Below are 14,411 nucleotides of genomic sequence, written 5' to 3'. Positions count from 1 at the left end.
TATAAATAAAGTCATATATACCAAAACACAAAATTATACCGAGAAGATATACATAAAACTTCTTTTTGTTTATTTCCAACCAGAATAATAATTTCAACTTTTGTAAAACTACAAATATTAAAGAGACGTGCATAGCAATGTGTCGACTCCAAAGGGGCAGGGGTATGTCTTTAGTAGGTCAGGGTTTTCAATTCAGAAAGGGGTGGCAGCGTAGCTTGTTGCCCGTCTACCTGCTATGTTGATGTAATATCTATGTTTCTATATAATGAGAAAATTATTATTTTCAATGAATAATATACACCATATGATAATTGTGAAATAATAAAAGAAGTCGGTTAACCGGTTCGGAAATCAATAATATAAACCGGTTACCAACGGTTAGAACCGGGTATAAATCGGTTAGAGGTGGACCGGTTAGGTTTCAGGTTTGAAACAGGTTTGGAAATCGGTTAACCGGTTAGCTTGTGCACCTCTAAGCTGAACTACCAAGAAGAGGTTTGCTAAAAACTAAAACCAAGTGCAAAACTGAGTATACAGTTCAGGGTCCCAATATAGAACGGTTCCTGATCGGCTTATCAGATTCAAAACTAAAAGCAGTAAATTTGGTGTAGGTAAAAGGTTTTCATGATACGACTAAACGATTACCGACAACAAAACTTTGCAAATCATCAAGCATTCAACAAGGTGATGCCTATGAAACTAACAAGTGAAACCTGCACCGCTCAAAAGCTAACTTTATTGCTATAATAACACGAAAAATACATACGTTGTCGATAACAGCAGCAGCGCGTATATATATTTATGTGATCACGGTCGGGGCAGAACGGCCGGTGAATTCTAGTATCTTTGACAGCTTTAGTGCAACATCAACCTGTAGCCAAAACATGCTGGTCAACCCTCCGTCAACATACGCATAATAAATTGTTATATATATATATATATATATATATTCCATCACAAAGTAATAAATTGTTATATTTATTATTCATTTTATGGGGATCATCTCATTTTCTGAATTTATGACAATTATATGCCCTTCCCATAAACTTGTACGAAAGTTTGGAGAGTAAGAAGAAAAAGAAGGGCATATCCGTCATGTTATAAATTATATCTAATGAATGGAAATGTTAAATAGTTTCAATCGAAAAATATGATATTATGAAAGTTTCCAGAGGAGTATACGGAATTGTTTCTAAAAATGCATATGAAAATAAAAATAAAAAATTAAAATGGTTTACCAAAGGAGCAAGTGCTTCTCGAGATTCTCTTCCAGTTTTAGATGAATCTTTTACGTACTGCTCGATGTAAAGACGAATCGTAGCACCTTCTGACCCAGTCCCGGATAAACGGAAAACCTACAACACACATTCAAAAGTGTTCACCTACTTTTCATTTTTTTAAACATTCTTACAACCGTGAGAACCCATCACCAAAAAACTCGCGGCCCAACAAAAAGACATGATGCCTTCAATGGGTAAAACTTTAAAGGTGGACTCTTAAAAAAAATTGTTTAGCAAATATTAAGTAAATAAATGTATTCAATAAATACTCACCAAACGTGACCCGTCTTCAAACAAATAACGAATTCCTTGATTCTTCGAGACTGAACCATCAACTGGATCTTTGTATTCAAACTCATCAGCACCGGCGACATCTAAAACATCTGGACATATTCCCTTTATAGTACTACAAAAAAAATAACTAGAATGAAATATAAGCTTGAAATCAGCTTGTTAACAACTAGAGGTGTAAACGAGATGAAACACATCATCTACTCAAGATCGGTTCGTTATAAGCTTGAAACGAGCCAAGCTTAAACGACGAGTTCGAGACTAAAAGTAAGCTTGTTTGCTAAACGAGCTTGAGCTTCATAACTCGGCTAGTCTCGTGAACCTAACAAGCCCGTTAGTCTCACGAATACAATAACTTTTATTTAATACAATAAATAAATACTACATAATAAAAATATTTATAAATAATTATGTAAAAATAACTAAACACTATTTATTATAATACACACACACCCCTATATATAACCGTAATTAATAAACAAGCCAAGCCATAACAAAACTCGAGCTTGAAAATTTTCTCACAAGCTGAGCTCATATCGGTTCGAAAGTTATACGAGTCAACTTGGCTCGAGCTACATACTACCACAACATTTCTAATTTAGTATAATAAGAGACTAATGTAACGAAAAGATCGATCAACGGGTTTTCAAGGAATTAAGAAATTTACGTGTTAATGTCAATAATAGAGGATTGCAAGTTGACCAAGTGATCCATGACTTGCTTTGCAGCACCCGCATCAACATTCTTCAAAAAAACCATCAATATAAACATCGACTACAATTTAGTTACATTTTTAATGCATTATCATAACTTAAGAATTAAAAAGGACCTCATAATCATAACGAGTATAATAGTGGCGCCCGAAAGTAGCCCAGTGTTGCTTCACAATATCTTCAACAGTCACAAGCTTCCCGCCATCGAGGTTATCCTTGTTTTTATAAGCAAGGATGGATAACCAAGCCAACACAGCCCAGATTCCATCTTTTTCACGTATATGATCCGACCCTGTATGAATAATATAAACAAACAAATTATTAAAATATGCAACAATAATATTCTTCATATTCACAAAAATAAAAAATTACCTGTTCCAAAACTTTCTTCACCACAAACTGAACATAATCCAGCATCCATCAAATTACCAAAGAATTTCCAGCCAGTTGGTACCTAAGAAATCAAAACCAAGTGAGTTTTACTTTAAATATGATTATATTGTAAGTACATAAGTACTATAACTATCACAATATTATATGTACATGAGTACCTCAAAAAGCTTAAGGTTGAGACTTTTAGCTACAACATCGAGAGCAGCGGATGTTGGCATGCTCCTACAAGCAGACAAGTCACAATTGCAAATCAAAATTAGTTTCGGTTAGACTAGTTGAATAATGGGTTAAATGAGCTCATGTTGAAATGGGCTGGGCAGGGCAGGGCCGGGTTGGATTGACAGTTGACACACACTACTTTGTGCATTTTCTTATTTTTCATATATAAGTTAATGTGTTGATTACAATCACAAAAGAACATTCTTTTGCTGTATATACTAAATCTTGTCATCTGCATTAGATTATAGACTTTGGGCAACTTTGACATGTTTGACTCATTCAACCCACAACCCAACTCAACCCATTTAGAGGTGTAATTAAAGCAAGCTGCTCGTGAGCTACTCGAATTCTGCCCGCTAAAAGCTCGAATGGAGCCAAGCAAAAATATGCTTGAGTTCGATCCAAAATAAGCTAGCTCAATAAACGTGCCCAAGCCTGAGCTTTGCTTATTGAGCTCGAACTTGCTTGCGAGCCTAGAGGAGCCAATTATTTATATAATTTACATTTAATATGTTATATATATTTATATAAATATATTACTATGTATAAATTTATGATAAAAATAACTAAACAATATTTATTATGTTATATACAATAATTAAAGCTATATACCTATAATATATAAAAAATATAATTATAAACGTAAACAATTAGTTATTAAAAAATAAGCGGGCTCGAGCTTGAGCTTTAGAAATAAGCTCGAAAGCTTGAGCTTTAGATCTAGAGCTCAAAACCAGCCCAAGCTCTGGTAAGTTAAACGAGCCTAATCAAGCTCTGGCTTGGCTCGGCAAGTTTACACCCTAAACTTATTTATAAGCAAATGGTTGGCAATGCCACTTCTAGGAAAAATGAATAATAATATACACCCAGCAACACAGTCGCTGCCAGTAACATTATATACGGTCACAATAATTTAAGATGCTAACTGAAGCACACACACAACCATCCAAAGAACAAAGGAAATTAAATATAAATATAAAAAGGGTAACCTGGCAACACCCATTAATCCAGATGAAAAGTAAGGTATGGCTTGGACTGCGTTGGCAGTAATGATGGCGACCGAATCTGAAGGTGTAACAAAAAACCTGAAACCGTAGATAAAAGTTACCAACTAAGACTCTTCTAAGGAGTAAAAAGGTAAATGAAGTAGTAATTCATATATGCATCAAGAAGGACTTTTACCTTTTACCAAGGATCATGTTTCTATCAGCATCACCATCAGCAGCAGCACCAAATCCTGGTGGGTTACTGTCAGGTTTATCACCCAATCCCATTCTTGCTACCAACTCTTTTGCATAGGTTAGGTTTGGGTCAGGATGTCCGCCTCCAAAGTCTTCCTGTTCGCATCAAAAGTTTAGTTAAAAACGAAAAATAAAGTTAAGCATAAATTTGACAGTTGGGTAATGGTCGGTCTGAAACGGGTCATGATCGTTTAACAAATTTTACCATTGTAAATGTATAAAATAAAAAAAACAAAAAATAAAGAAAAAAAACAGATCAGAATCGGTCCAAGTAGAACTGACCCGTGGCGCGAGGTCGCAAACAATATTTTAATCTTTTAATACTAATTGACGATTCAGATATATAAACAAATACAATCCAAATCTTTATATGAAATCAGCATTGAATGAAACGATCATAAATTCAGAATTGGTCCAGGTAGGATTGACCCGTGACAAAAGGTCAACATTTTTTGCTTTTTATTTTTTGCTTTTTATATCTTTTACGATAAATTAATTATTCAAATATATATACAAAAATAATACCAATGGGTTGGTGATCCATTGGGAAGGGTTTGGGAGGTCTTGGGTTCAAGTCCCACACACGACAAAAATATTCGCCGTTCAACACACACACACACACACAAATAATCCAAATCTTTTAATGAAATCAGTTTAGGAGGTTGTATGCATTAAAAGCTTTCAACCATTTTGACTCATTCAGCCAGTTAGCCGTTTAGCGAAAGCATTTATTTAACATGACCTGTTTGACTGATAACAAGGTATATTTTTCTACTAGCACCTTTAGATTAGATCTTAAACAAATGAGATGGATAGAAATAACCATTTGGTCGATTTTTAGTATGGGCTAAAACGAGTTAGATTGGGTTGACCTGCAAACACTTTTTTGTCCAATTTTTAAAATATATAATAAAAAAAATAATGAACAATAACAATAATAGTCTTTGAATAGAAACACTTTTAGGAGACTGTGTGCATCAAAAATAAACTTTGGGGCAGTAAAAAAGTAAAAAAAAACACAACCCAAATCAGCCCATTCATAAGCAAACGGGTCAAAGCTTCCACATGTAACAAAATCAAAGAACAATTGAGATTATACAGAATGAGCAGAACCTTGGGAACACAGTTCAATAATGAGCTCTCCTTTGCACCAAGCTCTTCAACAAAGATTCGTTTAGCATAAGCTCCAGCAACTCCATGAAGTCCGTCAAAACTAATAAATCACAGCATAGTTAGCATTATTATTAACCGAATATTGTATAAACACAATAAAGGGTAAGATAAAGTGGGTAAGAAGTGCGCACCAAAAACTAAATTGTGGAGATGCAATTAACTTTTTGATGGACGGGAAGTCAAAGATTGACCTGAAAAAAATCATAAACCATTAGTTCGAATGCAACATTTATGTTTAACTTAATTCTTTTTATCAAAAGTAATACCATACTTCATTAACTTCACATAGTCACTTGCTGAGTCAAAAACATCAACATCAAATTGATCATCTGAACCTGAAAAGTTTGAAACCCCAATAGCTGAGATATCCACCTGTATACACATATCAAATATGTGATCAACTTATGCATATAAATATATAACATAACATTTTTTTTTAAATTTAATATAGCTTGAGGATTCAGTATTACATCAGGTAGGCCTTCTGCAATAAAGTACTCCTTTATTGTTTTAGTGTTCTCAAAGATTTTATCAGTAATTCCTTCGGGTGCTGGCCCACCATTTTCCATATTGTATTTAATTCCAAAATCCTGGAAAAAAAAAACAATCACGAAAATATAAATTCCAATCCTGTATATCATGCTCAGGGTTTTGCTGTTGATAAGATAATAACATACCTCATTGGGCCCACCAGGGTTGTGACTAGCTGTCAATATGAATGCTCCATTTGCTTTGGAACCCTATAATATTAACAGTGTGAATGTTAAGCTAATCCTCATTATTTAGTAGAGAGAAGTTCAGAACGGATATGCTTACATCAGCGCCAACTCGTTCCCGTACAACTGCTGATACAGCAGGTGTGGATAGAAGTCCATTTTGACCAACCCAAATGCGTCTTACACCATTTGCAGCTGCCATTTTAATTATAATCTGCAGTTTTTTAAATAATCTCATGAAAATAACGTTAAAAGTGTGAACCCTCGGGTGGGCAAAAGTAAAAGCCCTGCTTGCGGTGCGCGCATATAATGTATATATGTGTGAACCCTCGGGTGGGCAAAAGTAAAATTGCACTAATTTTGACATTATTTTACTAATCTCATGAAAATAACGTTAAAAGTGGCGGAAGGTTAATCAGGCATCATGTGGTGGCGTTGATAGCCGAAAGACAAGGGCACATGCACCAATCAGCCGGTGTCCCGATGATTGAGTGCTATGTGCCTTATGTCCAAGGCTTGATGCAAAACTACTATCGAGCCGGGGGTCTCACCGGAAGCAGGAGGCTGTCTACATCTGACCCTCCTCAGACCCTACCATAGCATTGCTATTGGTGGGATATACTGAGTACGATGATGATGATGATGATGATGATGATGATGATGATGATGATGATGAGTTTTTTAAATAAAATACGTTCACCAATAAAGAAACAACTATGTGGTTCCTTCATTGTTAACAATTTTGTTCTCTCATTTTTAACGAGAATTAGGCCTGTAAACGAATTGAACGTTCAGTGAACCTTTCAGGAACTGCTCAGCAGAAAGTTCGTCTATGTCCGTTTATTTAATAATTTAATAACCAAACAAACATTAACAAAAACTTTGATTCATTTAGTTAAATGAACGAGCATGAACACATGTCTCGTTCATTCATTTATGTTCATGAATGTTCGTTTCCGTTCGTTCATTTAAATTTGTTTATGTTTGTTCGTTTACGTTCATTTATGTTCGTTAGTTTACGTGTATTTAAGTTTGTTCGTTTACGTTCATTAATATATATTCATTAAAACTTTTACGCCCATTACAGTTTAGTATAGCTTTAATAACAAATATAGACCCAACACATTGTTGTTCACAATTGCTTTTGATTGTTATGTTCGTTTATATAATTTCAGCTATGCTCGTTCGTCTATGTTCATGAACCATTCATTTATACTATTGAAGAACGAACGCGAACACATTAATTTTCTTAACGAACAAACACGAAAAAGAAAACCACATTCGTTTAATTGCTTGTGTTTGATCGTTTGTACGGTTAAAGTTAAAAGAACAATAATTTACATGCTCCGTTCGTGTCCGTTCTGTTCGTTTACAATCCTAGCAAGAACCCATTTAAAAGCTCTGACTAGTTAAGAAAAAACAAACAATGTCATGTGTACAGAAGAGATTACTTTATGAAGTAATTCAAGGATTGAATGTTAAAAAGTTAAATAAAAAAAGATAAGATAACTACCTGAATTGCATCCTTTGAAAAGTACCGTCCATCACCAGAAACAACAAGTGTAGAACCTTTAACTTTCTCTGCAGAAAGAGCGTTGAACGTCGATTGAACAAAATTATGCAAATAATGTGGTTGGGTGAATACTTTAACCTGAAAATTTGAAGTAATAAAATTTATTATTACTGCCATCCTGCTTAAAGTACGTAAAAATGGATATAAAATACCATATATTCATTCAAATTTGTCAGTGATTTAAGTGATCTATAACTAAACCTATTATTGATGTAAGCAGATGCCAGTATAAGTGTATAACTATGGTTGTATCCTACATTCCTAATCCAGAAACTTTTCAAGTATATATTAATTTGTAACTACAAATAATATATATTAATTTGTAACTACAAAAATAATATACTTAAGAATAGAGGATGTATATTTAATACAAGTCAAGGTGAGTTTATGGTAAAAGAACATGAATACTCATTTCTTATTACAAAACACATTCTTTAGTCAACTATTACTAAGATATTATTTGTGTATGTATCATAAAATATGAATTAACATAAAAGGAAAACAAATATCCACATTTGTCTTAGTATCCATTAAAAGCCTGAAAAGGTGCGTGGTTTTAACCATTAATAGAAAAGTTTTCAGCGAAGTTTTTCATTTATTTATAGCATGAGCGTTTAGAGATATAAGATGACTTGTACAAACTAGAGTACCTTCTAGAAGGGCAGTTGGTTTACTCAAATAACAAAAACACTCGACTCGCAAGGATTTTACACCTTTGTTGTTGTCTGGTATAATTCTGAATTCGGATTATGAATTCAGATTATCAGCTCTACTTCAATATGAAGCCTTTAGCATGAACATATTTTCCTACAGAAGACGCATGTAATCCCAATTTCTTACTTTTTCATGGCTTTAAGAAAGTCATTTCCAATCATGAATGCTTAACGTCTTAGAATCTATGTGGAGTTGACTGTTTCACCTAGACATATTCCCTTCAATTGTACTACAAATAGATTTAGGCATGAGGAGCTTTTTTGTCCAATCTAGTGATGGTATTGTGTTTACATAACTTTTTTATAGAACTGTTGGTCCAGAAAATGTATGCATATGTAAAAGAAAACCAACTTTAATAAAAAGGAGCATATATAATACTATAGAACTTGTATAAATGAGTAAACATTGCAGTTTTCAGGAGAAAAAGGAGGTCATCAACAGTCAACATTTATACAATATGCAGTGTCCCGCTTAAAATTTGCGCGTTTTGACCCTCTGCAAACTTGTAACATGGAGGCAGATCACGTTAAGGTATAGTTACCTAAACTATCTCAACAGTCAGGTCAAGAATTAACTCAACCTTTGACATGACTACTTAAAGAGACTAAAATCCTATTAAATCACCCTACATGCAGACAATCCTTCACAAAAACATATATAAGCAGCCTTGTAACCTAAATATGTATCAAAATCATGCTTGCCCAGTGGTTATTTACAAGGCTCTTTCTTGACTCAAAACATTTTCTGCGCATCCACCGCCATTTGTTGCCTATTAGGCCTTGGGTATTCAATTTGAGACTTCAAGTCCTAGATGTAACTAATTGTCTTGTTTTACAAACTTAAATCACTTCTAGCTTGACTAAATTTGGGTTGGGGAAGACACAGTTGTATAACCCACTTCGAAGAACATGATAATATAGAAAAGGTATCTAAAGAAAATGTTCACTTGTGCCTAACGTTATAGGACTAACAACTTATCAAAGTAACTAGATTATGTTTTTAAGCTATGACTGCATTTCTGTCCTTTCTCCTGAAATCAGTGAATATTAAGTACCAAACTTTTAAATTAATATCTTACAACTATATAAAATAACACTTTAAATAAAGTTAGTTTTAGGATTTTGGAAATTCTGTCACAATACTTTCTATGTTTTAAGATTTTATATATAACACTACTACAAACACTATAAAAAAAACAAAGTGGACTATTATATTAAGAGATAATACTTTGAACTTTCCAGACCACTAAAACTGTCATCCTCGCATCTAGTATAAGATAATGTCACCAATGAGATCTAAACACGCCACTTAGGTCATTTCAATTTTCAATCAAACCTACTTTCCCTAATTTAAATCCAAGGAACAGATTCCATGCTGCAATACACACAATATACGCTCACAGTTTCTGACACTGACCTGTTAACATGACAGCACGACACAAAACAACATGAAGTTAAACAAGTTTGGGTCTGGGCTTAAAAGGTTTCGTTTCTTAAAACAGGTCGACACGTTTAAGACATGTTTAAATTTTTGTCAACAGAGGTTAAACACCTGTGAACCTTTTTACACTTTAAAATTTTTTTGGAAAAAATAAAAATGTATGCCTACTTAGTGGATGCTATCAATTATGATTTGATTTTAGACTCTTATGGATTTTTGTTTTTGAATATGTTAAAAACAATATATATTAATTAATAACTTTATTAACATTCGGCACCTTTTTATTTCACCACATATGTGATATTTATCGTGTCCCTACTCCTTAAACAGGTCGTCTTTTCTCAACACATTCATATTCGTGTTTGGAAAAAATTGCATGACTAGCTATCATGTCTAGCACCATATGTAATTGTTTGTAGTGTCATGTCTAACCCAATCATCACTCATCATCATATAGATCCGTGCACAATAATCAACACGAATTCGAATCGATCACAATTCACACACCACAATCTAAACTTACGATTCACGAACTCAATCCAATCTCACTCTAGACAACTTCACGTAATTTATTTATTACTAAATTCTGTTTCACTACATACGTGATATTTATAAGCTGGTCGTGTAGTGTAACCTGTTTCTAAACATTATTTATTCGTTATCATCCGCACACAATAACCGACACGCACGATTCAATAACTCAATCCGATCTCACTTTAAACACGAATCAACAACCAGCAGTTAACAATTCTACTTAACAATAACTAATAATTATAACAAATTCAAAACACGCAACGGATATATACTTAACGAAACCTAATGAATTAATGAAACAAATTAGGGCACATATACCTTCTTCCTGAGACCAGATGTGCCAGGCTTCTGGCCTTCAATTGGAGCCGATTCGATGCGATTAACCGTGAAATTCGCCATGAATTGTTGTTGTTTTGCTGTGAAATTAACGAATTAGAAGACGATCGATCGAGCTAATAATAATAATAATAATAATAATAATAATAAGATGTGTGTGTGTGTGTGATGAAGAAATGGTTACTGTTAAGAGGAAGGTTGGCGAAGATGAGAGAATGAAATGAAAGACGTGGCGGGTGAAATTGTGTTATTATTATTGGGAACCGTTGGTTAACCGAAGGTTACGTGATCTGTCAACTTATGTCTTTCTCCTACGCTCTTATTCTCGGTAGTTCGGTAAAACTCGGGCGGTAAAAAGACGTGAAAATAAGTCAGTTCTGATAACGTGTGTTATGGTATCTAAACTATAACAAAAAATAAAATAGAAAATATAAAAATTGAGATATATCAATGGATGACATCGGCAATGGCGGATCCATTAATTTTTTTTTTTCAGGTTGTGTGCTACCTTTAAGCACTTCAATCTTACAAGTTCATTAGATAATAAAAATACCATAAAATAATAATAATAATAATAATAAAAAGATGCCGTCATTATAAATTAAAAAACACATAATATAAATACAATGGCAGAGAGCGGCATCTGTAACTTTGTATAATTGTAACACTTTTGTTCTATAAAAAACGCTAAACATAAAAGAATGCATTAAAAAAAAGTTTTTAAAAAATACAGGTTGGCAGGAATAAAACATGTGACATTCACGTAACAAAACCAGTGTCTTATCCACTAAACTAGCTGCTTGTAACATAATTAAGATGGTTCCCTCATATATTTCGCTCTATCATTTTCTATATAACAGTACATGATTAATTCGAAACTCGGGTGATTCCGGAGAACCACTCATTTCTCAAGTAGATCCGCTTCTGGGCGTTGATTAGTAATCCGAGTCTACGCAAATTCGGTCGGTTTCCAATACATTTGTTAAGATATTGGAACTAAAACAAAACTCGGTGACTCTACGCGAATTTGATTGGTTTCCGTCACGTTCGTCACGGTACCGGAACTAAAACTAAAAAAACAAAATTGGCACCCTGACGGTTTTCGTTATGTTCACAATTATGGTAACTGACTAAAACAAATAAAAAAAACCAATGCCGTTAAAACTTGAGCTCTGTCGGTCCCGTACGTGGATGCGGTGAGTTTACATGAACTCATCGGTTTCCGCCACGTAAAAAAATGAACGAAATTTTAAGTAGCCTTTTTTTCAACAATCCAAAGAGACCCTTCGAAAGTCGTTGACGGATACAAGTTTTGAACCAAATCCGTCTTTATCAATGAGTTTTGTTTGAGCCAATCAAAACTAACCACATGTTCTAAATTGTCTTCCCAACAAGTTTTGAGTGAAATCCGTCGGCTCCAACAAATTTTAAATCAAACCCATCGGATTTACAAATCAAAAGTGATCTCCTCCAACGGTTTCGTAACTCATTTCTTACTCCAAAATTTTTAAGTATGAATATTATATTATTGAAATTATTTTTACTTCTAACTTTGTTTTTTATAACAATTTTCTTTTTATAAAATTTGAATATATCGTTGAGATGTTATTAATTTTATCTATGTGCTGACATAAATTTTGTTCAAAACCTAGCCCGGTTAAAATCATATCGAAACATACAATGAAAATTAAACCCGGCTCGGTACACATAGATAAAATAAGAACATTATCTTAATGTATATTCAAATTTTTATAAAAGTTTATATTTTAAAAGTTATAAAAGAAAAACAAAATATACGCAAAATTAATTATAATAATATAAAATTCAAATTAAAACTTCAAAATTGAAATTATATGAACTTTGGCTGTACGTAGAAGTTGGGTCATAAATTGTCAGGCACGAGGAACTTTGAACATGTGACAGTTTATTATTGGTTTGCAAATTTTGTCGGCACGAATTACAATTTGTCGCCTCCGACGAGTTTTAAAGGGAAGATACGGGAATTGTGTTATAATGGGAATCTCTCTTCATGAAAGGGTTTTTTTAGGAATTTTCCTTTATGTTTTCATTATATGTATTGTACGAGTGAGTTGATTATTATTGATAGAAAAAAGAGTCGCACCACCGAGTAAACCCAGTGTTGGTGTTGGTGATTTGGTTATATGTTCTATTTGTAATTGTTTAACATTAATATTTAGATGGATATGATGATTTGTGATGAATATTTATGTGCTTAAGGGAGGACATGTCCAAATTAACCTTCAAAGTTCAAAAATGTTCTCTTGGTCATCTTTTGACCAACTTTATGTTAAAGCAAATCTGGGCCCTTTAGGATTATGGACCAAGACCGGCTCGAATAATATGTAATATGAGTAATATTTGAGATAGGTATAAGATGTTATAGAAAACACATAGTTAAAGGTGTAGGTATTGTTGATGAATCATATATGTGCACTGTTACAGTAATACATTGCTATTTATAGGGACAATATGACATCTAAAGATTGCATAATTGTTCTTTATGTCCGACCAAATGGTTTGACTGTCCTTTCTTCTCTACGGCTATTATCTTGTTCTTTTATATTTTCTAAACGGCCATTCCTTTTGTCTTTTGTATAGTGATGCCAACTCATTCGTACCAACGCTTCTTTCGGGGTATTACCATTACAACATGCTATAACAACATCAGTCATGCCTATTTGGATGGAGGCAAACATTCAGCATTTGTAAACGGTGCTAGCATTTGGTATGGGTTATAGCCGTTGTGAAGTTTCGAAGTACATAAATATCACTTTACATATATGTGTGACGTGTTAAGAACCATTGAGAACCAAACATGTATCTGTACAAGTGTACATATAACATACTACTTTATGGGATGTGTGTAAACTAATGAACCGGGCTAGAGAAAGATATGTTGCCTCTCAGTCGTATCATATATTTATATTTCAATCATAATTTTGAAATCATCACGTACCCCGCCCCTTTAATTTATGTTGTCGTCGTCTTCAAGCCATACTGAATGATCATCACGTACTCCGCCCCTTTAATTTATGTTTCTTCACATACTTTTTTTTCTTTTCAAATATTATTGTTAACATGTGAACATATTCGTATAGAAATGTTTTTTTCTTCTCAAAAATGAATGATCACATGCCAAAAGGTATGTGGCCTTCAATATTTTTCAACCTTGAAACCCATACACTGAAATGTGAATCTAAAACCAAATTTTTTAAGTTGTTAGCAACTGAATTCATAACCATCTTCATAATTATCATAAGGTCAAAAGTTAGCAATTGCCTCACCATAAATTGGTAAAACAAATGCCTCACAAAAGCAAAAGAACAAAAGTAAATACTAAAAAAAAGCCTAACAAATATATTGGCCCATAAGGGACAAATTAACCTTTTTTTTTCAATTACTAATGAATAAGTCCGGTTATTCGGGGTAATCCAATGATAAAAGGTGACCTCATATGCTCATGATTATAGATAGTGCACATTGTGTAGTTCAAGCCCATGATATCTTATTCTATGTAAATTCCGTCACCCAAAGGCCTACTACGATAAAATTTGTTTGAGATATGTTGTTCTAAGGGAAATTCGCAGTCTCCAACCCAAATTTTCACTACCACTTCTGTGTCATTTGAGCTACAGGTTGTTGGCCGGTCAGATCAATCTAAAAGCTTAACAAAATGATTGAACTATCTATAATATATATAAACGAAAACATAAAAATCCTACGTGTCGCGATGTTGTCGCTCCCTCTTTTTTTGGAGTCACCAGATT

General features: G+C 33.5%; 1 protein-coding gene across 1 annotated transcript; it reads right to left on the bottom strand.

The window, feature by feature from the left end:
• Positions 1-508: 508 nt before the first annotated feature.
• On the bottom strand, positions 509-10,869 carry LOC143624484 (phosphoglucomutase, cytoplasmic-like). Its single transcript, XM_077095126.1, has 17 exons — positions 10,606-10,869; positions 7,540-7,677; positions 6,127-6,240; positions 5,988-6,050; positions 5,781-5,900; positions 5,582-5,682; positions 5,442-5,501; positions 5,251-5,350; positions 4,079-4,233; positions 3,886-3,981; positions 2,836-2,899; positions 2,657-2,738; positions 2,401-2,576; positions 2,239-2,315; positions 1,554-1,686; positions 1,239-1,355; positions 509-871 (listed from the first exon to the last, which is right to left on the bottom strand). The coding sequence occupies exons 1-17, from the start codon at positions 10,684-10,686 to the stop codon at positions 800-802; spliced, it is 1,749 nt and encodes a 582-aa protein (XP_076951241.1). The 5' UTR covers positions 10,687-10,869; the 3' UTR covers positions 509-799.
• Between the last annotated feature and the right edge of the window lie 3,542 nt (positions 10,870-14,411).

This window comes from Bidens hawaiensis, unplaced genomic scaffold, assembly GCF_021521415.1.
Source record: "Bidens hawaiensis isolate Kalapana, Puna unplaced genomic scaffold, B.hawaiensis_p1.1 tig00003781_1, whole genome shotgun sequence".
NCBI classification, from domain to species: domain Eukaryota; kingdom Viridiplantae; phylum Streptophyta; class Magnoliopsida; order Asterales; family Asteraceae; genus Bidens; species Bidens hawaiensis.
This window is presented reverse-complemented; position numbering and strand designations above follow the sequence as displayed.

Bases quoted from the DNA above. Each gene is read 5' to 3' on its own strand.
- LOC143624484 (XM_077095126.1), bottom strand. From the start codon at position 10,686: ATGGCGAATTTCACGGTTAATCGCATCGAATCGGCTCCAATTGAAGGC. The intron at 5,351-5,441 runs GTGCGCACTTCT...GTGATTTATTAG, and splicing joins TCTCCACAATTTAGTTTTTG to TTTTGACGGACTTCATGGAG. The intron at 1,687-2,238 runs GTAAATTTCTTA...TTTTTTTTGTAG, and splicing joins TCTATTATTGACATTAACAC to TACTATAAAGGGAATATGTC.